Here is a 27,002-nt window from a genome sequence, read left to right on the forward strand (position 1 = left end):
ATCTAAGATTTTCCACCTTAAATCCTCAAGGAAAATCGACCCCGTAAGTAAATTCTATGGCTCTAATCTCTAGTTGAAGTTTCAGATTTATAGGTTTAATCTAGGGTTTGTTTTTAAGAAATTTTCTGCTGTGTTCCAGCCCTAAATCCTTTGGATTTTCTCTTCCTCTTCTTGTTGCTGTGCGTTTTCGTGGCTTCAAGAGGGACCCAAGCAGGTATTACACCTTCCATGGGATTTTCTTGTGATTTGAGTTTCGAAACCTCCGTGTAACCAACTTTGTGTGGTATTTCTTACACTAATTTCCCATTTAAATTCCTCTACTAGTTGATCTAGTGGGTAGCAACCAAAACCTCTGTTTTCTGGGTAAACCGAGCACCTTGAAGGTGTTTTGCCGTGTGTTCCCTATTATGGAAATGGTATGTTTCTTAGTTAGTTTAGTTGGCCTCAAGTGTTGATTAATTGGTATGTTAATATATAAATATATCTATGTGGACCAAGAAGCCGTGTGTGTGTGTTAGGCTCTATTTTGGTATTCCACCGTGTGTTGCACAAAGCATGATTTTGGTCCATCCTTGTGTTTTATCAAGCTCAAGCCATGTTTCAAATCTTGTTAAAGTCATTTCTTTATTAATGGAGTTAAATCTTATAGTTTAGGCATATTTTCCCTAAGATTTATGGCCTAAGTAAGCCACTAAGACTTTCAAATCAAATTAGTAAGCTTATCTCAAGAATTCTTATTTTTGCCAAGAGTTGTGTCTCTTTATTTGTACCGTTTTCAGAATATATGTACATAAGGTTTCTTGAGTTTTTACTACTCTTGAGATATTAAAGTATATGATTGAGACTTGGTTAAATAAAGGATGTTTAAGACCATGAATGCACTGAGATTGCTAGTTGTCCATGTATTACGGAAACTTGGAAATATATTCTGTTTTGAAAGCTTAAACCAACCCACTTAACCTTGCTTAACTTCACCCCTTTTTGGTTTAACTAAAGATAAACTTTAGCATGAAAAACCATTGAGGAATAAGTGACAAAAGTCGACTCTTTTATGAGCATTACCCCTTGTTGGATCTACCTTCTACATGATGATGCAAAACTGTCAAAATGCATTTCCTTATGAAAATTCCAGATTTATAGTACCTCTTCGTTCCTTACCTCTTCCTAAATAAATCCCTACCGTCCTGTACATTTTGACTCACGATTCCTACCGATCCCTTGTGTATAAAATAGTAGTCTTTAAAAAGGGACAGAAAGCAAGCTTCGTACTTTCATGGGTTTCTTAAATATTGGAATAAGGATACTGAGGGTTGAATTAATGCCATGTTGTAGCTAAGTGGGTTAAGGAAAACATTTTAGTTCCAATATGGGATTAAGTGAGCACGTGAGGATGTCGGATAGCAAGACTTGATAAGAAACGAATTTTTAATATGTTCATTTCATTTTATTGGATAGGAGTCTATTTCAAGAATCAAGGAACTTAAGTGTAAAGCATCGAGGTAAGTAGCTATGACCATGCTCCTTACACACAAAACTCTTTTATGAAAAAGTCTCTCTCTCTCCTTCCAAATGTTTCTCTTATGAAAGAATAGATGCATGTATAGTATGTATAAGCCTTTCTTGGTAACCCCTGTTAAGTACCTTAATAATTCCCATTGTGTGTATATAAGGTAATGCATCATGAGATTTTATGCATGCTCTCTCTTAAGTAATTATGCCTTACCTATATGTAGCATGACATGAAACATTCTTTTCAAAGAAACACATACGCACTGGCATTAAATGAAGATAATGAAAACGTGATTTTTCTAATGAAAGGAAATGAAAATAAATGAAAGCATGAATGTATGAATGTACGTAACGGCCATATGAATGAAATGGTACCAAAAGAATGGGCAGATTGTAATGCCGGGTAAGTAGTACTGGTAGTGCACCCAGTGCTGCCCCCTATGAAAATGGATTCCTAACTTGTGGCCAAGGGCAAGATCCAGGTCTAAAAGACCGCTAACCCCAACACACGGGGCATAATAGTGTGTATTGGCCTATGAAAGTGGAATGTAAAGTAAATAATGCACTTAGGAAATGTTTAAGCATGAAAGTATAGCTATGCTTTAGACTGTTTATGCATGAAAAGATAGTTAATTCTTAAATTATTTATGCATGGAAGTAATGGAAAGAACTGTAAATGTTATGTATGCATGTTTTCAAAAGAAAAGATTATGTGAGTAATAAGTTAACGGTATGGTGTACTGCTTACTGAGTATTAGACTCACTTTGTGTTTTTGTTTTAAACGTCCAGGTACAGACGATGAGGCTGTGGAGCAGGGCACTGCGGAGGAGGGTGGGGCTGATACTTAGGGTCTCCCTGATGGTTTGACCATGATGAGGATGGTTATGTTTTCTTTTTATGTTCTATGATGGGTCCCATGTTGGGACGTTTTGTTGGTTTGACTTATAAACAATATGCCTATGGGCATGAAATAAATACTATGGTGGGGTGATGGTAATGGCATAACTTCTATGGTGGGGGTGATGGTAACCCCACATAAGATGGTTAAATGCCTTTTGTATGGTTTGTAGGGACTGAGTCCCCTTTCCTCAGGACTGTTATGTTTGGTAAATGGATGATGGACTCTGAGAGTCCTTTATTTAGAATATTAAAGAAACTGTTTATCAAGTATCCTTGTTAAATTAGAAGTACAGAGTGCAGGCACGACATGTTCACGCATGTCCCTTTCTACAAAAAAAAAATATACATAAGTATATACATCGACATAAGAATAATAATAAATAAAATAGCACTAATAATAATAAGGAAAGAACAGGTCACGCGTCGCGATTCCATTCTAGTAATAGGACGGGGTTGTGACAAGTTGTGGCGTCCACGATGGTGTCAATTTGAGGAAGTGGAAAACTATCCTTGGGGCAAGCTTTATTAAGATCGGTGAAGTCTACACACATCCTGATGGGAACCAAAGTGGGCCTAGACTTAAAGTTCCTTTGCACGTTCCAGATAAGCTAATTACAAGATCAAGAGCCAAGAAGATCAAGGAGACAATGCAAGGATTGATGCAATCTACTTGGGACGAGTTTAGCAAAAGCCCAACATTCAAGATGGGCTTGAAGGATGAGGATATAGTTTTGATTAATTTGATAAGCTATGGAAGAGGGCAACAACATGACTTAAAGACTTTGGGCACTTGAAGGCTTTCAACTTGTTTAATTCATTTAAATGATTTATTTTATTAGTTTAGAATAATTGAGTTTATTATGGGAATGACTTAAGGGGGTCTATTTAAGGGCATGTTGAAAAATTTATTATTTTGTTGAACTAGGGTTTTAAGAAGTACTGTAGCGAACTAGGGTTTCAAAAGTATTGTAGCCAAGTTACTGTAGCGACGTACTGTAGCCGCGACACTATTCACTTAGGGGTATTTTCGAAAGATGTGGCTTTATTTTGGCTAAGATTTTAATTATGTTTTGGTTTAAATACTCTTTTTGCCTCATTTTAAGAAGTTTTGAAATTTGGTGAATTTATTCATTGTGAGTTGAGTTTTACTGCTCTTGTTCTTAATTGAACTTTTGAACTTATCAAAGGTAAATCACAACCTTTGTGGCGTTCCTCTTTGTAATCTGGGTTCTTGAGACGGGTTCTTCAACGGGTCTAGATTTTAATATAATCTAGGTTCTTGAAACGAGTTCTAATCTGGTCTAGATTCTCTATCCATTGACTTGATTTTGGCTTTCTTGGGGTGTTTTCAAATTGATTGTGGGTTTAAGGGATTCCATTTCTACGAGTTCATATCACATCCTCCATTTGCCATTAGTTTTTTTTACTAGTACCACATTGGAGAGCCATTCTGGGCAGTGTGCCTACCATATGAAGCCCCTCGCTAGAAGTCTATTGATTTCCTTTGCTATGGCCGTGCATTTCTCAGTGTTGAACGACCTCCTCTTCTATCGTACTTTCTTGGCTTCTGGATCAACGTAGAGGTTGTGCTCTATGATTGAATTATCGATCTAGGGCATTTCTTCATGACTCCAGACAAATACATCTCTATGTTTGATCAATAGCTGTTCCAAGGCTTCTTGATACTCCAGCGAGAGGTTGGAGCCAACCCTTGTGGTGGCGACTGGGCATTTTGGATGCTGCTTTACTATATGCAAGGGCTCGTTGGCTTCGGCTTGTAACAAACTACTTTCATTCCTGGTTTCTATGTCTTGTCCTTCTTCAAACTGAGGTGGTGGCGGAAGCTGTTCTTTTGAGTTGTCTATTGAACATACCATTGGTGCTCCCGTCTTCAGCTCCTGGATATAACATTTTTGAGCCAATATCTGCTCACCTCGAACTTCACCTACTCCCGCTTCTGTTAGGAATTTCATTTTAAAGTGGTATGTGGAGGTAACTACTTTTAAGTTATTGAGGGTCGGGCGTCCCAATATGGCATTGTAAGACGATGGAGTCTTGACCTCTAAAACATCTGTCATGTTGGTGACTGTGTGGGCACCTTGCCATGTTGTTACCGGAAGCGTGATTGCGCTAATGGGTTGCTTCTCCTGAGAACCCTTTTAGCGGAGAGGGAGATGGTCGCAATTTGTCGGTAGGGATCCCCATTTGAGCAAACGTGTCCCAAAAAAAGATGTCAGCAGAGCTCCCATTGTCGATCAAGACTCGTTTGGTCATGTAGTTGGCTATCAATAACGTAACAACCAATGCGTTGTCATGAGGGTACATAACCTCTTCGCAATCCTCGTCCTCAAATGAGATGGTCGGGATTGTTTCTGCCCTAGGGTACTTATATGGCCTATCTGCCATTTATACCTCATGATATCTTGCTCTGCGTGCATGAGTATTTCTGCCGGATGTTGTGGTGTCGCCCCCAACAAATCCGCCTGCTATAGTGCAGATTTAGCCTAGGGGCCTGTTCTTAATCTCTCCTGGGTCGCGAAGAATGATTTCTTCTTTGCTCTTCCTTTTTTGGCGCTTAAGGCTTCTGCCTTGATTTTCCTCCCTTTGTGGCTTTATGTAATCAGCCAGCATTCTTTCCAGTTCTCCATTTCCAGTCATTTCTTCAATCCGCTTCTTTACGGTGATGCAATCTTTGGTTCACTGGGAGTCGCTTTGGTGGTAGGTGCAATAGCATTGGCCTTTGTCAGGCGTGAATTATTCCCTTCTTAAGTTTCTACCAATTTCCTGTATATTGTGGTTGTTATGTACAAGTCAGCGCCCAGGATCTTGGTGGTTGGTGTATTGGTCTCGTATGTCATTGGGGTGGCTTCGTCCTTTCTTTTTCCTGTCTTTGTCTTTAGAATTGTTCTGGTTTCTATTCTCTGATTTTGTCTCTTGCTTTTGTGGTTCTAGCAAAGTACATAGAGTATCCTCTGCATTGACAAAGTCATATGCTCGGTCCATGAATTTCCTTAATGTGGATGGAGTTCATCTGGCCAGCTTATCCATGAAGGGGCTTCAAGGCCAGATTCCTCCCAATAGTGTGACTAAAGTGATTTTTTCATTCTGATAATTAGTGGTGAGCCTTTTTTTATTGAAGCGTGTTAGGTAAGTTTTCAGATTTTCCCCTTCCTTCTGTTTTACGGTTAACAGATAGGTTGCCGGCTTGCAACGCCTCCTGCTTGCCATAAACTGTGTGAGAAATTGCTTAGCTAGCTCCTCAAAACTACTAATCGATCCATGGCGAAGGGTCCCAAACCACTCCCGTGCTATTCCTTTTAGCATCAATGGGAATGCGCGGCAAGCCACCTCTTTGGGGAAGCCGTAGAGAGTCATGTGTGCTTTGAAATTTTCGAGGTGGTTAATAGGATCTTTGGATCCATCGTATAGATATATCTGTTGTACCTTGAATTTAGATGGTAGAGGGACCGCCATGACTTACTTGCTGTAAGGGAGATCCGTGCGTGTGAGGAGTTGCTCCATAGAAGAGGAACTACCCATCCTCTTCGCCATCTCCTCGTATTTATCCACAAGACTTCGCAGCTCATCATGTATTTTCTTCTCTATCTCTTTACTATTAACCCCATGCACTATGTGCATCTCCTTTAAGCTGCTCATTCTGGGCTAGATTGTCCTTTTTTTTTTTTTTTTTTCTTGAAGTTGTTCTACAACTGCCATTACTTGTTTTAGCATTTCCTCTGTTTCTGCTAACCTCATTGCTGCCTTCGTCATACTTGGTCCTGGATCTCGGTCAACTTGTGATCGCGTGAAGATTGGCATGTAAAAATCACGTTGAAGTTTGTTATGATCCCATAGACAATATTTCACACTACCAACCGTACAGATGACTCTGCAGTAATGAAGAGATGACGCTTGTTGCCTTATGTAAACTCCGATGCTTAAGTCAGTAGCAATATAATAATAAGTGTATATAAAATGAAGGTGAAAATGTTTGTTACCTCTAACAAGTTATTTATAGCAGGATGTGGCGTGATGGCAATTAACTTTGGTCACTCACCAATCCCGTGTGTTTATCCTTCGTGATCCCTTATTAATTGGAGAAGATACTTCTTGTTTTATAGGAGTTATCTTACTCAAGATAATTATATCCAAATGTGAGCCTTATCTCTAGCTCTTTGGAGTTATCTTATGTCTGTGAGGCTCCTAGCTTTAAGTTATCAATAAGTCTTTTTGAACTTATGGATGAGCTTGGCCTTAGAGATGGGCACAAAACCTAGGACTCTAAATGTCCCCTTTAGTTAACATGTGGAAATGCATTGGCCCTTCGCAACTTATTTATTTGAGCATAGATGAGAACAGGCCCAGCGTCATTGGGTATGGCAATTTAAGAGAAAACCTTTTTTTTTTTTTTTAATTGTAAAAATAGACCGCACAAAATATTTATACCGAAAAGTATAAAAAATTGCAAAAAGGCCTATAAAAAAGCCCATAAAATAAGTTCAAGAGATGATCTAATTAAAAAAAAAGAGTAAATTTATTTATTATTATTTTTTTATCATCCTTTCATCATCTCATAATATGATATTAGATGATAAGTTCACAAATAAAATATAATAAATAATTTTCAATTATCTAATATCACATTATAAGATGATGAGAAGAAGATAATAATTAAGATGATGAGCAGTATTGTTCTAAAAAAAAATCTGGATATCCATTTATAATTCAGATAACGTGGATATCCAGATTTCTATAGCCGGATATTCATCTGGGACAAAACCGGGTAAGACAGCCGGATATCCGTTCGGATTTTATAAATCCGGATGTGGATCCGGTTTTTACCGGACTCCAACCCGAGTAAACGAGTCACTGTCTTTTAGCTTATTGTGCACGTGCAGATCAGGAGACAGACGTCACGGCCAAAACTTTTGAGTGAATGTGTCGCAGAGGCATAGGCACCCCGAGTGAGTTTCTAGTGCCCACCTAGTCAGCATTTGTCGTCTTCTTCTCCACGCTGTTTGAACTTTGCACACACGAACGAAGCGCGACAATACTCGGAGAGGGTAAAAATAAGAGTAACAAAAGCCATCACCAAAAGTACAATCCTCCACACATCTCTCCCATCCCTGAAATCTCACAATGAAGACTTCCTCGGTTTTCCCACTTCTTCTCATCACTTTCAGTAAGCAACTCCCTGTAAACCGTTTTGTTGCTGGGAAAATATTTTATTTTTATCGCGCTCAGTTTTCTCTATTTACAGATGTGAGTATTGAGCGAAATAGTTGGGATTTTTCAGGTTTGCTCAAAGTTGCTGCGAGTGAAGAAGGGTTTTGCTCTTCTCCTTATTCTGTTGTTAACTCTGATACAGACTCTAATACTCTGTACTGGAAGGTCACCAATCCTACACTTTCTCCTCCTTACCTTCGAGGTCAGTATTAGAAGTTTGTGTGTTTTGCAGAACTTGTTCCGGTTAATTGAAATGGATTTGCTCTGCGGAGTATACAAATGAAAACAGATTTTGAGTAAAACTTAGGAAATGAAGCAAATAATGAAGAATAAAACAACCATATTTTATTTTCGACAAATTTTTTTCTCTGTTTTTCAACACTCTTTTTATCAATTTTATTTCCTACTCGGGATAAAGCAAGAAATGAAAAAAATATACTGATATTGCGAGTTGGTTCTATTTCCGTATTAAATAATAAGAAGTTGAAAAACTACGCAAAATAACTTGATGCGGGCCTTTGACAAAAGATGTTGAGAACGATGATATATTATAAATATTCCCTGTTTTGAATTTGAATGTGATTTTCTAAATCGTGTAAGCCCTTTAAACTTAAATTTGTGCTTACTGTTGTAGCGTTGTACAACTAGTAAAATTGATAAAGCAATTCAGCCATGAATTAGTATCAGTAAAGGCGAGTGTAGATTTTTGTTAAGAAAGTGTTGTGTGATAAATATTTGTGAACAATAACTTTTAGCGCAGGAGTTTTGGTGCTTGAAAGTGTCCTTTTTCTTTATCAAGTTTGGTGAAATGGAAACTCATGATAAAACTTGTTTGATTAGTTGAGACATATTAGACTTTTGCAAAATCAATGGGATATAGGGCTGTAAATAAACAAGACTACTTACTTGAAAAGCTGGTTGAGATCTGCTTGGTCAAGCTCGTATTCGGTTCGATTCGTTTACTAAATGAGTCATTCGTGAAAACAATATTAAGATTGATTATTAAACGATACAACTCGTATAAAACTCGGCTCGGCTCGTAAAAGCTTGTGTAAACTCTTAAACTTCATATTTATTATTTTATACAATTATCTCTATATTTATAATGAAAATGTTCTAAATATTTATAGAGATTAGAGGAAATCATATTCCTAATTTTTTTTATGACAGGGGAACCACCTCAGGGCAGGGCCCTTAGGACTCACCCATGGAACTTAAACTCCTGGGGAGATTAGCGCAACAACCCACTGCCATGGCCTCCCACTTAAATCATAGTTTGATCCCAGGGGGAATCGAACCTGTGACATGGGGCTCATGCACACATATTCCTAATACTAAGCATGCTACTTAAATCATTATAAATATAATAATTGACATATATATGTATAAACTTTAAAAAGGTCAATGTTTGTTTGTCAAAAATTTGTAAATAAAGTTATAAAATGCAATGTAAATAATCTATTTTATTTAAATAAAGCAAATTGTGAACAAGCTCGAATTCGCCCATAGGCTGCTCGTGAACATAAAATACAACTCAATGAAAAACTTGAGCTCAACTCATGTTCAAATAAAAATAAAAAGAATAAGGCTTGACCACCCGCTACTTGTTTAAATCCGACTTATTTACACCCCTAATGGGATACGCTGGAAAGAAGAAAAAATGAAAGGATTTTTTCAGAGAATGAAAACAGGAAGCTTATCTAATTGCCAAGTGAAACTATAAGAAAAACTCTCTCTTTATGCGTGTGTAGTTTATTTCAAATATAATGTTAGTAGAATAAAATGATGCCATCTTTAATTTCCTTGAGACTTTCTCAATGGTGGTTTTTGTTGGCTGAGAAACTGGTGAATAACTCTAGGAAGGTTGATACTTAGCTATCTACCAGAGCTCAGTCTTGTGCAATTATTCAGTTGTAGAGATTTTTTTGAAGCTACAATTGTAATTTCTCAAATTTCTATTCTACTATGCCCCTCTAATGGTTAAACTTGTAATAAATATAACAGATACTCGAGAGATATATAGTGACCTTATTTTTTTCTCTTTTTTTTTGGGTTCCTATGGCCAGACTTGCCAGGTTTCACACGCAGCGTTTATAGAAAGGATCATGCATTAATAGCACCTGAAAGTCACGTATTCAGTCCTTTACCCGAGTGGTACTTTAGACTATGCATTTCAATTTATCGTTGGAATAATGTCTCATCTACTGGGGCTGTAATTTATATTTCTTTGACAGGACTGATACATTGGGAGCATACTTAATTACACCGGCCATGGGCTCAAACTTTGTAATGTACCTAGCAAAAATGCAAGGTTTGATTAATGTTCAATTTTATATAAAGTGGCAGTAAATTTATGTTCTTTAGAGTTTTTGTATAGGCCATATTGTTTTTGTGCATCTGGTGGGATTTTGAAGCTGGATCATTTGTAACTCATCAGTCATCATGCCCTAGTTGGCACATCTGCTTGTTTTACGAAAGACTTGGAACTCTTTGCTAACATCTATCTGTATGTTGAGCAAGTCATGACCAGTGTATAATTGGTGGCTCAACCTGCAGTTGTTTCAGAAACATTTGGAGAATCTAGTGCTGGAGAAAATTGTTTATAGAGCTCGTGTGATACAGCTTGGAAAAGGACATGAATTGGGGCTTCTTGTCATATTTACTCAGGATATGTGGTTTTAGAGAGAGGTGTCATGAGTGGATAGTGTGTTTCTGCATTTATCAAAACTGGAAACAGTACTCCATCATGTTCCTTTTGCAGCTCTCTAGGATTGCGACAAGGGGATCCTTTATTCCCATTACTCTTGGAGGCATTGAATTAAATGTTGTCACCTGTACACTAATGATATTTAATCTTTGGTGAGGCTATCTACGATCATATCTAGAGTGTTGTTTATTCCTATGGTTTGAGGCTGTATCAGAACTGAAAATCAATTTGGCCAAGTCTAAATTTAGTACCTCCTGGAGTAGTAAAAATTTTTTATGTTGGTATGGGTCCTCAGCCCTAGGGTGTCATCTCTTCCCATGAAGTATTTGAGTCTCCTGTTGGGGCCAGCATTTGAGGTGAAATTCATTTGGGATTGTGTTTTAGAAACGATAAAACATTGATTCACAGGGTAAAAGTGGATTTAGTTATCCAAATGTGTGCGGGTTGGGGATTTGTAGTGGAAGCTAAATATTACAGCATGTGGGAAGGATTGTGTTCCAATAGGTTAAAGTATCTCAGAATTTTTTGAATAGTAGTGAAATGGCTTGAGTGAAGATGTTTATTGGGTTTTGGGAAAGGAGAGAGAAAAAAGTTGAATAAAAATATATTTTAAAATAAGTATTGTATTGGAGTTTGTAAAAGTGAATAGATAAAGTTAAAAAATTGTTTGAATGTAATTTTTTAATATTTGAAGTTTGTAAAAGTTGTATTGATTTTTGTGTTTGAGTAATGATTAGGTAATGATTAGATGAAAAATTTGAAAATTTGTAATTGAAGAGTGTGTTGTATTTGAGTGATGTTTGGGAATGAAGTTTTGAGAAATTTTGAGAATTTTGGAAATTCTCATGTTTCCCAAACATGCCCTTGTCTCTTTTTCTTCTTCTTGCTATTTGGGTAGTTGCTTTTGTACACGTCCTGTGTACTTCGGTTGTGTTCCTTTGCGCTTTTAATACAATTGCATTATGCATAAAAAGTACTTATTCTACTATGCTCTAGTAAGTGCTTTGTATTGTATTCATGATTTTGTTTTATTACAACTGCACCCTATTTATTCCAGTATATTTCCTGACGATAGGAGGTGATTGTTGTTAAAATAAATCTCATAGTGGTCAAAGCCTGGCATTCATGGCAAGCTTAGGGACATTCTCTGACCACAGCCACCTTTCTTGTATTATATCGTGCCATAAAGTCAGCTTCTGGGTTTGCTTTTTTGTTATGTGGTTGACATTGAGTCTTCCCATGGTTTATTCTTTCCTTTGCAGAAAAGTCAAGATCAGGACTCCCTCCATTTGATGTTGAGAGGTATGTGTATTTACTTTTTTTTTGTCCCTCCCATTCATCTCATGTGGACCATTATACAAACAGGTTATAATATTTAATTTATTTATTTCCTGACATTTATATGCGTATATCCCACTAGGTTCATCTTTGTGGTTCAGGGTGCTGTAACTGTCTCTAATGCTTCTGGTGCTAGCGACAAACTGATAGTAAGACAACTTCATCAATATTGGAGTTTATATATGTTTTTCAGGGCTAGTTTTGATTGCTTATGACAGTTATATAACTTGTTTGTGCAGATATTCCTATTAATGGATCGTTAATATTTATTTACCTACTTATAAAAAAAATTTTCATTTATTTACCTAGTACAAACTTTTTTTTTGATAAGTAAAATAACAATTTATTAATAGAGGTAAATAGGCATAGCCCTAGTACACAGGAGGTATACAAACAGCATACACCTAGTTACATAAAAAGGAGCTAGAAAGAGATACAAGAAAGTCATTTGAGGGTTAGCAATTTGAGGGTCTTCAAGGCTCTTCTTGGGAAATGGCTGCGGAGATATAATTTATGAGAGGGAAGCATTATGGAAGGTGGTGATTGATACTAAGTATGAGAGTATTAGGAGGGGTTGGTGCTCTAATGAAGTCAGGGGGGCATATGGAGTGGGGCTATGGAAGCATATCCGGAAAGGTTAGAGGTCTTTCTCTAGCCACACTAGGCTGTGTATGGGGGATGACAATAAAATCAGTTTTTGGCATGATGTTTGGGTTGGAGATACGGCTCTTGAGGATGCTTATCCCTCTATTTTCAGGATTGCACGGGAACAAGATGCTTTGGTGGCTGACTTGTGGGAAATTACTAATGGTTCACAGCAATGGAATGTCAGTTTCATTAGGGAGGCTCATGATTGGGAAGTAGGTGTCCTTGTTGAGTTCTTTAACTTTCTATACACCATTGGACCTGTTGATACAGTGGTGGATAAGTTGGTGTGGCTGTCTTCCAGCAAAGGAAAATTTTCTGTACGCTCTTTCTATGAGGCTCTTACTACTCAAGCTAGTAATCATTTTCCTTGGAAGAGCATTTGGTGGAGTAAAGCACCTCCTAAGGTTGCATTTTTTGTTTGGACAACATCCCTAGGGAAGATTCTGACCATTGACAATCTAAGGAAACGTGGGCTTATCCTCATTGACTGGTGCTGTATGTGCAAAAATAGCAGTGAAACAGTGGATCATTTACTTCTACATTATGAGTTTGCAAGGGCCCATATGGAATTACTCTTTCAGCAAAGTGGGATTAGCATGGGTTATGCCGGGGAGGGTGGTTGATCTACTAGCTAGTTGGAGAGGGATCACAGGGATACCACAGTTTGCAGCTGTGTGGAAGATGGCTCCCATTTGTCTACTTTGGTGCATCTGGGGTGAAAGAAATGACCGAAATTTCGAGGATCGTGAGTGCTCCTTCGAAGAGTTTTAAGAGTTTTTTCTGGAAGACTTTATTTATGTGGGCCATTGTTATAGACTCAAATGGTCTCAGCTTCCATGATTTCCTTGTAACCGTTTCTAGTTCCTAACTAGATGTAATCACATATATACTTGCTGTGTACTTGGGCTATGCCTATTTCTATATCAATAGAATACCTTCTTACTTATAAAAAAAAAAGAAAGTCACTGAAGCAAGCTCCATTAAGTACACAAGAGGATGCCCAAAGGAATAAAGTATGGAAGAAAAAACTTCTTAGCTCATCCAGAGAATGCTCATTGTTTTCAAAGCTTTGACCATTCCTTTCAATCCATAAGCACCACATGATACATAGAAGAATCATTCTCCATACATCCTCAATATGTGAATTGGCCCTATATCTTTGCCAACATGCAAACGAATCAACCACCCTCTTTGGCATTACCCACTCTATGAAAGATCATCCATGATATTCTTGCCACCTCACAATGAAGTAAAAGATGATCCACTGATTCCCTACTCTTCTTACACATATAACACCAATCCATTATGACAAGACTCCTCTTTCTCAAATTATCCAACGTTAAAACTTTTCCAAGAGATGATGTCCATCCAAAGAAAGCAATCTTAGGTGGCATCTTACTTTTCCAGATAGGCTTCCAAGGGAACGAAATATGATTTTGGCTTGACAAAGCCTTATACAATGACCATACGGAAAACTTCCGATTCCCTGTCTTCATCCACAACATCATGTCCACCTCATAATTACCACAATGCAAGGAATACAAGAAACTGTAAAAATCAGAAATAGTTTGAATTTCCCAAATGTGAACAGCTCTACTGAAATGAACATTCCACAAAGGGGATCCACTAGAACAATCCAGCAACTCAGACGCTGAAGCCTCCTAATTAAGAGCCAACCTAAAGAGAAGGGCTGAGTCACTACACCATAAGTTATGTCAAAAGCTGACCCTCGGACCATCACCAACCTCGAAACAAATACACAGAACAAAATCCTCCCATCCATTTCTAATATTCTTTCACAAACCAATACCATACACACTTCTCACTTGATTAGATACACACTTCTCACTTTATTAGAACACCAACCCTCTCGCAAACTCCCATACTTCAACTCAATAATAGTCTTCTATAAAGACTCCCCTTCTTGATGATACCTTCATAACCACTTCCCAAGAAGTGCCTTATTAAAAATCTTCAAATTACGAATTCCCAACCCTCCACTAGAAATTGGTGTACATTCCTTATTCCACATCACCAAGTGGAACTTAGTCTCCTCTCCAATTCCTCCCCACAAGAAGGCTCGGAAAATCTGCTCAATTCGATTAGCCACAGTTGTTGGCAATGGAAAAAGAGATAAAAAAAATATGTGGAAAGGTTAGATAGGGAACTCTTAATAAGCGTGGTTCTTCCCCCTTTCGATAGGACTGTTCATTCGGGTTTCGGACCGGATATCAGGGTATACCCGGCCCGGAACCCATATTTCAAACCCGAGCCGGGTTCCGGACCGGGTATACCTGGGATATGACCTGGGCTGTGTATCCGGGTTTTTAAAATCCGGGTTTCGGGCTATAACCGGGTAGTTTTTTTTTTTTTTTTTTTTTTACAATTTTTTAATTATACAAAGGCTATATTATTAAATTTTTTTAAGAAAAGGATAATGCTGAAAAGCATTTTTTTTAATCTAGAAGCCTATATTCTATTACAATTTTTTCAAGAAAAAATTTTGAAAAACATATCTTTTATACATAAAACAACTAATTATCTTTTTAACTGAATGCATCTAAAAAAAAGAAATTCATTATTTATCATATAAAATGCATGCAACATATAATGCAACTCACTACTACATATTACATTATTTGATATTTTATACATTATATTACTAAACACAAAATTACAAGCCATGATTGATCATCATCAGTTTAATCAGGAAGAGCTTTTGGAATACTTGGTGCCAGATCTCCTTCACTGCTCCCCTTGCACGTCGAGCTTCTATTACAATTCCAAAACATGTCGAGCTTCTAGAAACCAGAGGCATGCCATGACATCCCCATGCACATTAATATATACATATAGCAAAAGACATGGAAATCAGTTAAATAAATAGCTTGTAACCCCACAACATCCCACAAACTCCATCTCAATACACTCTGAAAAGACTCCCAGAGAGAAACAAAGCAAAAGGCTTAGGCCCCGTTTGGTTGTTAAACTCATCTGAGTTCAACTCAGTTTAGTCTAATTTTAAGTTAAGTCTAACATCCAAACACTCAACTCTCAAATTACTAAACTCATCTCAACTTAAAATCTCTTTACACGTGGGACCCACAACCTTTTTCAACTTTCCATAAATATATCTAAACTCATCTTAACATCCAAACACATTTAAACTCATCTTAAGTGGACCTCACAAAACTCATTCTACCATCTCAACTTACTACTATTCATAAAGAACTCAACTTAACATCCAAACATAGCCAGCAATATGAAATCTTCTGCCTTCATGTGTTTACCTTTGAGCAAAAAAAAAAAAAAAAAAAAAAAAAAAAAAAAAAAAAAAAAAAAGGAAAAGAGAAAGAAAAAAGCACAAACAAAAATATGCTATCTCATAGTTAGCTTTGTTGTTGACTTGTTCATGACTTCATGTTAGAGAAAAAATATATAGTCCAAAATTACTCATAATATTCCACAATATTACTCTGTGTGTGTGTGTATGCAAGAAATTAGGGATGTATAATTAATTAATCCTTCTAGAATGCAGCTAGCAATCAACTAATTAATGACTCGTGGAGGGATAGAACCAAACATACCCCTGTTTGTAGCAAATCAATCGGCCTAGACATGCATGCATACCTCAAAATTCACCTGCTCAATGCATGGTGACATTTAATTGGGAGCTTCATGAAAACTGATTGATTTTCAGTTAGTAGAAGTGATATTGATTCTAGGCATGTTACCAGTTATTTTTAAATTAGCAACAACACCAGAGTTACACTATCACTTTTTGCATATTGCATCAGCTTTTTTAAGCATCAGAAGAAAATGTTGATTTCACTTTTTGAATTACACTTATCACTTTTTTTTTTTGGGGATAAGTAATCGAAGATTTTCAGTATAAGCTAACTTGAGGATAGAATAAGATCATATTGGAAGAAGTATGTTAAGCACTGGTCATTATTACATATAGAGTTTGATAGTAGCATTGATAGTAGCACTCCATGGATATCATAACAAATTAACCCAAATAACAAGAAGGCAAGAAAGTCAAGTATGAGAAGCATCATAACAAATTAACCCAAATAACAAGAAGACAAGAAAGTCAAGTATGAGAAGCCCCAACACATGCCACTCCTCACCCTTCTTTCTTGCTATGCTTAGTTGGCGAAGGGAACGCATTAGATATACATTGTCTGCTAATATCCTTGTATATCTATTTACAAGCATAGCTGTTTACTTAATCTCAAATGATTTGTTTTATTTACATAAAGACTACCATTTTATCAAACATATGATGTTTCTAATGGCAATCCCCAACCAGAAGTGTGGGCAAACTGAACATAAGATCCAAATATCAATCCAACACTTGTAAATTCAAAAAACAGAACAAGCACCCATGTGAAGGAGATACTTTATTCAACCAGAAAAAAAACCCATATTATTATGTTCTTAAACTATGTTTTTTTGTTTGAAAAGCAGGTCTCCATGAAATAATGCAAGAAACTGATTTTCTAAGAACATCAAAGTCATATACCAAATCTCCACGAGTCAAAAAACAACCCAAAATAAAAAAAAAAAGACAACCCAGATATCAAAGCACATCAAGGATTCTAAGATCTACAAATAAATAGAAAATATAATGCAAATTATGAGATTATATCTAAGAGTAGATCTAGAACAAAAAAGCAAAAAACAACTTAAAGCCACGTCTTAGATCTAAGAGTAGATTTAAGAGTAGATCTAAGAGTATTAGGGTTTCGGCACTCGATAGAGGAAGGCTAGGGTTTTGGCACTTAACAGTCCAAAACTCAAACCCATGATAGAAAATACCGAAATTTCCCTCACCTGGTCGCGGAATGGGACCCTGGTGACGAGAGAGAGAGAGAGAGAGGTGCACTTGTGGGCTTGTGCACCCCCGAGATTAGTCGGGATGTGTTCTCGGACACCTAGTGTCAATAAAAAAAAAAAACTTACATTAAATACCTGGCATTCCCAATCTCAATCTATTCTCCAAACATTCATTTGCAATAAGAACCGAATCAAGGATTTGATGCCCCTTAAAACAAGTAGGGCTAGGCGGGGCTCTGCCCCCCGCAACCCTGCCGTCCACTACCCCTGCCCCGCCCTACAGGGGCCCTCGCCCTGCAGGGTAAACAAAGGCGGGGTATATACATATATATACATATCTCTATAAAAAAAAAACGATAGTAACGAAATCATTTTTTTTTTCAAACTAATGCCAAAATGGCCTTTTTTTGTGTGTGTGTGGGTTTTTTTTTTTTTTTGGGGGGGGGGGGTCTCTACGCCTTGCACCGCTGCCCTCTCTCCCTCTCACAGATGCCACGATGGCGTGGCCCGCTTCCGCATCTTCTCTCTTCCCCCCCTCTCTCTCTTTTCTCTCTGGCGGTGCAGCGAGAATTCGATGATGTTTAGTTTTTTTTCTTCTTTTTTTCTTTCCTCTGATATGAATCTTCGGCATATGTAATTTGTTATGTTTTCTCTTTTTGCTAGTTTTGGTTTTTTATGTGAATTTGTTGTGGATTTGAGTTGGTTTTGTAACTTTGTTCATTGTTGAGATGGTTTTGGAACTTTGTTTGAATTATTGTATGTTTTTTCGTGGGTGGTGGTGGACCGGGGGGGGGGGGGGGCGAGGGGACGGGGACAGCTGAGGTGTCCGGCCCCGCCCATGGGATGCGGGGGCTGCGTCTAGGGGTCAACCCCCCTCCTAAAGAAAGTATTTTGAGGTTTCGAAATTATGTTATCCATAACTGTACTCATATGGTTAACAAGTACTTTGGAGATAGTCATGTATACCCCCTTTATAAGGCTAATAGGACAAAAATCCTTGACATCCGTCGCCCCCACCCTTCTAGGAATGAGTGCTAGGAAAGTTGTATTGAGACATTTCTCAAACTTTTTATAGGCAAAGAACTCATGAAAAACGCTCATGATGTTTCCCTTTAAAAGATCCTAACATTCCTGAAAAAATGCCATAGAGAAACCATCTGGCCCAAGGGCTTTGTCTCTTGCCATCCCTTTAACCACAAGGTGCACCTCCTCCTCCTTCAACGATCTCTCCAACCAATTTGCACTCGGAATATGAATAGACTCAAAAGCTAGTCCATCAAGTTTTGGCCTCCACAAGTGCTATTCCGATGAAATTGTTTCATAGTAAGGAACCCCAAGGATCTTAATATCAGCTCGATCATCAATAACACCACCATTTGAGTGGAGCATCTCACTAGCATTGTTCCTATGATGAGAATTGGCTAACCGATGAAAATACTTTGTGCATTGATCACACCTTCATTCAACCACAGCTTGAGATTTCTGCCTCCATGAAATCTCCTCCAGCAAAATCACTTTTCAAGATCAGTTGTCACTGAATTTTTTCTTCTCATCTCCTCCTTCGATAAAACCCAATCTTGGCCCTCCCATCTAACCTATGCAACTCCTCAAAGAGATGCTTCCTTTGACTATCGACATTCCTAAAAACTTCCACATTCCACTTCTTCATATCATTCTTTAAAGCTTTAGGCCTTGTTAGGATTCGAAACTTACCTCAATTCATCTTATCTCATCATTACAATTTTTCCAAATTCTCACATAAAATATAATAAACAATTCAATTTTTCCAAATCCCAAAACAATAATAATATTAAAAATAATATTCTAATAATATTTTATTCAACTCATCTAAAACCATTTTAACTTATCTTTGAATCCAAACGGGGCCTTAAGCTTATTGGCCAATATAGAACTCAGGGTACCAATAAATTGGTAAGATGACCACCATTGTCTCATCATATCCACAAAACCTTCAGCTTTTAACCACATATTTTCAAACTTGAAATACCTACGACCCCTATGAATACTCCCACAATCCAAAATGATAGGAAAATGATTTGAATAAACCCTATGCATTCTTTTTTGGCACACTCTAGAAAAGAACCAAGAAGGGGAAACAAGAAATCTATCCAAGCTCGACTGAATGCGGTTGTTGGGCCACGTGAAAGCACCTCCCCACCAAAGGCAAGTCCAATAATTCCTGATAAAAAATAAAGTCAGAAAACTCTTCCTTATCCGGACTTACCTAGTACAAACTTATCACTGTAATTGATATGCCATTCAGAATAATGTATGGGTTTTGGAAGAGGTTTTTGCAGTGCTATCTTTGTCATCAAAATCCTTTGTTTTTGTTTTTAAGCAATTTCTGCACTGATTATAAAATATAAAAGGAATAAAAAGAAGTTGTTAAGCAATTTCAAACATTTAAAATGCCGTTTATGTTTGCAAACCTTTTCCATCTTGGCTAACGGAACCTATGCTTGAAACAAAATTTTAGAGCTCATGGGATTTTGAATTGCTCAAAAAGAGAAATTTTTAAAAAGAAAGAACACAAAGAAAAAAAGGGAGAGAGCACCGAAGCAATGAGAAAGCATAATTAAGGAACAAATGGCCAAATAATGATATTCTTTGCAAATGCTCAATTAGAACTCTTGAAAACATAAACGAAGCTTTGTAGGCTTAGATGACTCTTCATGTTATATAATAGTAAAGTATTTGAGCACTATGCTCACTTGCGGCCCTAAATTGTGAATTTAAACAAATTTAAAAACTGTAACTTCGTCAGAATTTATACTCTAGATCCTCATTTCGGAGCAATCAATTTAAGTCGGCTGATGGCTTTGTGTATCTAAGGTATATTTCTATATTTATGTCTATATATATATATATGCTTACACATTCATACATACATACCTATACATGTTCACATACTGACATACATAGAAAGAGAGATCCATTTGGCTCTTCTGTGCTTGAGCTGGACGATGAAAAGTTATTGTTTGATTCCTTTGAGGGATGAATATATAGTAATCACCTTAGTAATACACTGAACTGTTTTTTTTTATCGGCTTCTCAATATACAAAAATGATTTGAATGAAAGTGTTTGCTTTTTTTTTTTTTTTTTTTTTTTTTTTATCATATCTGCTTTTGCACGAGGCATGCAGTGAGACTATTGAGGATCATTGATTAAGACTGTAAGAAATTCTAATTTCATTTCTATTTGAGATGTAGGTGGATTCATATGCTTATCTGCCTCCTAATTTTCAACATTCAGTTAAGTGTGATGCATCTGCTACACTTGTGGTCTTTGAGCGAAGGTATGCGTCCATGTCTTATAATTGACTGGATACTTTGTCATTCATCCAGATGTTTTATCTTATGGGCATATGAGTTTGCTCTAAAGTACACTTACATGGCATAGATACTACTAAGAACTTCTTTTTATCAGTTAATGTTGCTCTGTTGTTGAAACATCATTTCCATAAACTATATTTGTGTTTAATTATCAAATTTCATATTTGCCATTAGGTATGCATCTCTGGAAAATTATGTCGCTGAGCCAATCATCAGTTCAACAGAAAAGCAGCCACTCCTTGAAACTCCAGGAGAAGTAAGCTTTGCATTTTGTTATAAGCAGTTAATATTCTAGAAAGATTGGAAGTCTCTGTTTTTTCTGTATACCAGTATTTTCTGTTGGCTAAAAAAAGTACTTATTGCAAAGCTGTTATTGGTTTTGTCGGAGCAATTCCTTGATGCATATTGACAAGGAACAAGTCTCAACCATATCTTCTACTCTTTTCTTGCTCCTTGCATTTCTACATTACGACAAATACTCTATTGTACATGATCATTGTATAAGATGATTGTTAAATCACCATTGTCCCAAAAGCTTGAGTTGATGGAAATAGGTGCATTTTATTATCTAATTTATATTTTGATGCGGCTTCATGTGTGGGCTAGACTCCCCATTAATAAGTGGACCCATCAAATTGAATGTTTTAATTGACACGGGAATAAAATGTGGAGTCAAGGGTCAAATTCTGGATCTCTGGTTCTAATAACATGATAAATCACCAATTTTCCTAAAAGTTTGAGTTGATTTATTAATCTAATTTATATTCTAACCATGATTTCTGGAATCTTTTTTTTATTGTTTACTTTCTAAAGGCTGGTACTTAAGATGATAGGTTTGATCAACGTTATAAATTTTGGGTGTAACTTTTTCTTACCTGATATCAGGTGTTTGAACTTAGGAAGCTTCTTCCCACATCGCTCGCATATGACTTCAATATCCATGTAAGCTCAGGCCAATCATGGTTTTATTGGATGTGGCTTCTTACTTTTCAGAAAGGTAACATTTATACACCTTTGCCTGCAGATTATGGATTTTCAACCTGGAGAATTTCTTAATGTGAAGGTATTCTACTCTTTCTTGCTGGTGGAGCCCATTTTAAATGGAATTTCTATATATCGGTGGTCTGTTATAAGGAGAGAACACTATTTGGTTTGAAGACAATCTCAAAGTGTTTTCTCTCTCTAAAAGGTCTCAAGGATATAAGGAAGTAATGCCCACAAAGCCCAACACAAAAAAAAAAAAATTTGTTTATAAGGATGTATATAGGTACAACTGAAAATAGGGTTAAAACAGGATTCAGAAACCTTTAAAAAATTGAATTCTGACAAGTTTGCTCGATTGTGAGTCTCATGCTCATCTAGCAAACTAAAAAGCACAAGTTTACTCAATAAGAGGTCTGGCAAACTTGCTGGATTTTTAGTTAGACTGTCAGGATCTCACATCTGTCTCACAGGGCTCTAGCGAAGTCTAGCTGTAACACCCCCTTCCCGTAGGCTAGGAGTGCCACGTATTTTCCATAAAAATAATCCGGTAATAGATCCCATAATTTCATAATTTAAAAAAAAACTGAACTTTTATTATGCGGAAAAATGTCTAATAAAACTGTCTTCCAAAACATTAAATGAAATAAACTGAAATAAATTCATGTCATAAAAAAAACATGTTTATTTTAGAAAGTCTGAACTAAAAAAAATAAATGCTCCTTCTACTCCTGGCCTGCCTGCTCGTAATCATCATCTTCACTTGGGTGGTTAAAAACATGAAAATAAACTAAAATGAGTCGATGACTCAGTAAGAAATTTATCACAACGTAAACGTAATAAACATAAGATTTTCATAACAACTTTCATGCTGAGCTAAAAAAAAATTCATGATTGTTCATGCTGATGCTTATGCTATGTATGACTGTCTTAACTGAATTAACAGACTGATCTCACTGATTTAACTGATTTATCTGACTGGCCAACACACTTAACCCTGTGTGCAAGGTTGTGCACCAGCCCCACATCCCGCTGCAGCAAGGGGAACTGCTGATAGTATTCTAGTATACTATGGTGGACCACGACTGAGTTCATGGCTTGCACACCACCCTGAACTGAACTGCATTGGTACCATGCATCTGAATGACCATCTTATTAACTGATCTGATATTATCTTACACTTGAATTTAAGATGGCTTACGTATCTTATACACATGAGATGCATGACATACTACATACATAATCATAAATTCTGAATTTAAACATGATGCGGAATGACATGGTCGTATGCTATGCTAGATGACATGCTTGCATATGACATGAGCGGTTCATAAATAGTGGCTATCAATGAACTGGCTTGGATAATACATACATATAAGCTAACTGTGATGATCCTAATTTATGATCAAATTTACTTACCTCGCTGCGTGTCTTCTTGAATAATACTTCGTAACTTGAGACCTATATGAAATAATAACTATCACTAAATTGGTTTGGAAACACGTACTAATATCTTACTTAATTAAATCTACAATCTAAAAGATAGTGTTAAATAATTCAATAAGTCCTGATATTTAAATTACTTAAAATACTTATTTATAATTTAGATGAATACTCAAATTATTTTAAATAATTCTTAAACATAAATTCTTAATCTAAGTTTCATTTCCTAACATAATTATTAAATCTTATAAGAAACCTAATAATTTCTATTAAATATTCTTAACATCACAATTTTATTAAATTCTTAACATAATAAATTTATTAAATTATACTAAATAGACAAAAGAATATTAACAAAGTATTTGCAAACATCCTTATAAAATAACCTTTGACTACTATATTTATTTAAGAAAACTGACTTTTTAAAAAAAATGTAAAGTACAATAAAATTAATAAACTGCTAATAAAATAAAATCAATTACAAATTAAAATACAAGTTCATTTAAATAATTAGAATAATTTCTGTAAAAACATACAATTTGGCCCATAACATAAAACTATATTACATGAGCCCAACAAAAAAAATGAGCTCAACACTCGTGCAAGGCCTAGGGCCCAAAGCCCATCAAGAGAACCCACGGGTTCAACAAAACCCGAAACCCACTGCTTAAACACAAGAAACAGAGAGTTCGAGAGAGAGAGAGAGGATCTGCGATGGTGGCTCACCGAGGGAGGGCTGAGGCGATGGCGACGCTGGTGGCAGGGAGTGACCGGCGGCGCGACTGAGGTTACCTATGGTGGTCGGCACCGAGTGAGAGAAAGAGAGAGAGTTAGCCGAGAACTACCGAAATCAAAATCAAGGCTGCGGCGGTCGAGATCTTACCGGAATGGAGTGGGTGTGCTGGGGCTGAGCTGGTCGGCAGTTTCTGGTTCCACGGGTGGTGCTCTGATGTCCTATGGTGGTCGACGGCGGTTGGAAGAATCTAAGGCTTAAACGGCAGTGTTTTGGTACTCTGGGTGTTTCAGAAACAGATGCTACGGAGTGGCTCACGAGATACTCCTCTCGTACGAGGTAAGCGATATTTATAATGGTAGCTAAATAGAGGAAAAAAATATATGGAGAGTTCTAGAAGGATAGAGACGTGCAGAGTGATTGAGAGTGTAGACGTGCATGAGTAGAGGAATACACGGCAATAGAGTTGGTGTTCCACTAGGACGTTAGCAAAACAAACAAAATCACCGAGAGAAACATACGGGTTGGGTGGTTTGAAGTTTTCAAACAGAGGCTAACAATGTGATGAGGTTCGGTGACTAGAACAAAAATTTAAACTTTAAATTTCAAAACAAAACCGTAGTAACAAAATCTGATACACTTTAGAAATCCTTACTAAAACAAAACTCTAACAAATCATAAATCGCAACTATAATAGAAAATATAAAGATAAAGTACATATAAATTCTGATAAAACTATAATCATAATAAAAATATAAATTCTAAAAATATAAGATTACTAGGAAAAATTACTTATATACCCTAAAATCAAAACTGGTATGTCACAAATCTCCCCCCCTAAAAGAAAATCTCGACCTCGAGATGAAACGTACCTTGATTTAAATAAGTCGGGGTACTTCTCTCTCATGTCTTCTTCGTTTTCCCAAGTAGCTTCTTTCTCGCTGTGGTGACTCCAAAGTACTTTAACCATTGGAATGGTTCTGCGTCGCAGCACTTGGGCCTTCTGTGCTAATATTCTCACTGGAACTTCTTCATAGCTGAGGTCGTCACGAATCTGAAGTGGCTCATACTCCAAAACATGCGCAGGATCGAGGACATACTTCCGTAGCATAGAGACATGAAACACGTTATGCACTGTCGATAAGTGAGGTGGAAGTGCCAGTCTGTAGGCTGCAACACCTATTCTTTCTAAGATCTCAAAGGGGCCTATGTACCTCGGGCTTAGCTTCCCCTTTTTACCAAAACGCATTACCCCTTTCATCGGTGCAACTTTCAAGAATACTTTATCTTCTGTATCAAACTCTAGTTCTCGTCGTCTCTGGTTGGCATATTTCTTCTGTCGCTCTTGTGCTATGGCGAGCTTCTTTCTGATAATTGATATTTTCTCACACATGTCTTGTATAATTTCTTGTCCCAAAATCCTCCTTTCTCCTACTTCATCCCAGTAGAGTGGTGACCTACACTTACGCCCATAGAGAACTTCATACGGTGCTGCCTGAATACTTTCCTGATAACTGTTGTTATAAGCGAACTCAATAAGGGAGTAGATACTTAATCCAACTACCCTTAAATTCCATCACGCACGCTCTAAGCATGTCTTCTAGGATCTGAATCGTCCTCTCTGATTGACCATCTGTCTGAGGATGAAAAGCCGTGCTGTAGGTCAAATGAGTTCCCAACTCCTTCTGTACCTTCCTCCAGAAAACCGAAGTGAAGCGGGTATCTCTGTCAGAGATGATCTTAGATGGAATCCCATGTAATCTGACAATCTCTCTAACGTACAATTCTGCCAGTCTATCCATAGAGTACGTCATCTGAATGGGAATAAAATGGGCTGATTTTGATAGTCGATCAACAATCACCCATGCTGCATCTTGACCTCCTAATGCTTTTGGAAACCCTGAAACAAAGTCCATCCCAATCTCATCCCAAGTCCACACTGGTATAGGGAGTGGCTGCAGTGTACCCGAGGGTCTCTGATGCTCTGCCTTGACTTGTTGACATGTCAGACACTGTGCTACATATGCCACTATCTCTCGCTTCATCCCACACCACCAAAAGTGTTGTTTCAGATCTCGATACATCTTGGTGCTCCCCGGATGAACTGTGTAGAGTGAACGATGAGCTTCTCTCAAGATCAAATCTTTGATTACTCTATCTTTGGGTACACATAATCTTCCTCTAAATCTCAAAGTGCCATCATCTGACATTAGAAAATCAGGTCTCTTACCCTCTGCTATCTCTTCTTTAATCTTCATCAATTCTGTATCACTTGCTTGGGCGTCCTTAATTTGATCTATCAATGTTGAACCTAGTGTCAAGCTATTCATCTTAGCTTGAGTGTCCTGAATTACCTCAATGCCAGCTCGCTCCATGTCTAGTAGAATATGCCTCTGAGGAGTGAACATCGTAGCCAGGGTGCCAGAGGATGACTTCCGACTAAGTGCATCTGCTACGACGTTTGCTTTACCAGGATGGTAGTTAATATTACAGTCATAGTCCTTCAGAAGTTCCAACCACCTCCGTTGTCTCATATTCAATTCTTTCTGCGTGAAGAAATATTTCAGACTCTTATGATCGGTATAAATCTCGCACTTTTCACCATAAAGATAATGTCTCCATATCTTCAAGGCAAAAACCACTGCTGCAAGTTCCAGATCATGGGTTGGGTAATTCTGCTCATAACTCTTTAGTTGTCGGGAAGCGTATGAAATAACCTTCCCATTCTGCATTAAAACACAACCTAATCCCTTTAGTGAAGCATCACTGTATATAACAAATCCTCCATCTCCCGAAGGAACTGTAAGAACTGGTGCTGACACTAATCTTTTCTTCAATTCTTGGAAGCTGTCCTCACACTCACCTGTCCATAGGAACTTCTCATCCTTTCTTGTCAACTTTGTCATTGGAGCTGCAATACTTGAAAAGCCTTCTATAAATCTTCTATAGTAACCAGCGAGGCCTAAGAAACTTCGTACCTCACTGACATTACCAGGCTTTGCCCACTTTACTACTGCCTCAACCTTTGCTGGGTCCACTGAAATTCCTTTTGCTGATACCACGTGTCCCAAAAAGGAAATCTCTTGTAACCAAAACTCACATTTCTTAAATTTTGCATACAACTTCTTTTCTCTTAGTGTTTGAAGGGCAATCCTCAAATGTTCCTCATGCTCAGCGCTACTCCGAGAATAAATAAGAATATCATCGATAAAAACTATCACAAACTGGTCCAGATAATCCTTAAATACCCTATTCATAAGATCCATGAAGGCTGCGGGGGCATTAGTTAGACCAAACGGCATAACAAGGAATTCATAGT

The 27,002-nt window shown here is 37.3% G+C and overlaps 1 protein-coding gene and 1 long non-coding RNA gene across 4 annotated transcripts in view; one reads left to right on the forward strand and one right to left on the reverse strand.

Moving 5' to 3' along the window:
• Positions 1 to 18,654, reverse strand: LOC121235006. The gene is made up of 3 exons (XR_005934487.1): positions 18,642 to 18,654; positions 13,595 to 13,601; positions 1 to 128 (listed from the first exon to the last, which is right to left on the reverse strand). It is a non-coding gene; the product is annotated as an uncharacterized LOC121235006 (long non-coding RNA).
• LOC121235005 ((S)-ureidoglycine aminohydrolase) overlaps positions 7,421 to 27,002 on the forward strand; it is a 26,701-nt gene continuing 7,119 nt past the window's right edge. For 2 of the 3 annotated variants that reach the window (XM_041131186.1, XM_041131189.1), the window contains exons 1-10: positions 7,424 to 7,592; positions 7,707 to 7,838; positions 9,703 to 9,790; positions 9,871 to 9,947; positions 11,606 to 11,645; positions 11,764 to 11,830; positions 20,404 to 20,489; positions 20,701 to 20,782; positions 21,412 to 21,468; positions 21,551 to 21,589. In XM_041131186.1, coding sequence (XP_040987120.1) covers positions 7,550 to 7,592; positions 7,707 to 7,838; positions 9,703 to 9,790; positions 9,871 to 9,947; positions 11,606 to 11,645; positions 11,764 to 11,830; positions 20,404 to 20,489; positions 20,701 to 20,782; positions 21,412 to 21,468; positions 21,551 to 21,589 — 711 coding nt within the window. In that variant the 5' untranslated portion in view covers positions 7,424 to 7,549. Of the gene's footprint in view, positions 7,593 to 7,706; positions 7,839 to 9,702; positions 9,791 to 9,870; positions 9,948 to 11,605; positions 11,646 to 11,763; positions 11,831 to 20,403; positions 20,490 to 20,700; positions 20,783 to 21,411; positions 21,469 to 21,550; positions 21,590 to 27,002 lie in introns of all 3 variants that reach the window. The other variant, XM_041131187.1, reaches the window with a different exon arrangement.

The sequence above is a fragment of the Juglans microcarpa x Juglans regia genome, chromosome 6D, assembly GCF_004785595.1.
Source record: "Juglans microcarpa x Juglans regia isolate MS1-56 chromosome 6D, Jm3101_v1.0, whole genome shotgun sequence".
In the NCBI taxonomy this organism is placed as follows: domain Eukaryota; kingdom Viridiplantae; phylum Streptophyta; class Magnoliopsida; order Fagales; family Juglandaceae; genus Juglans; species Juglans microcarpa x Juglans regia.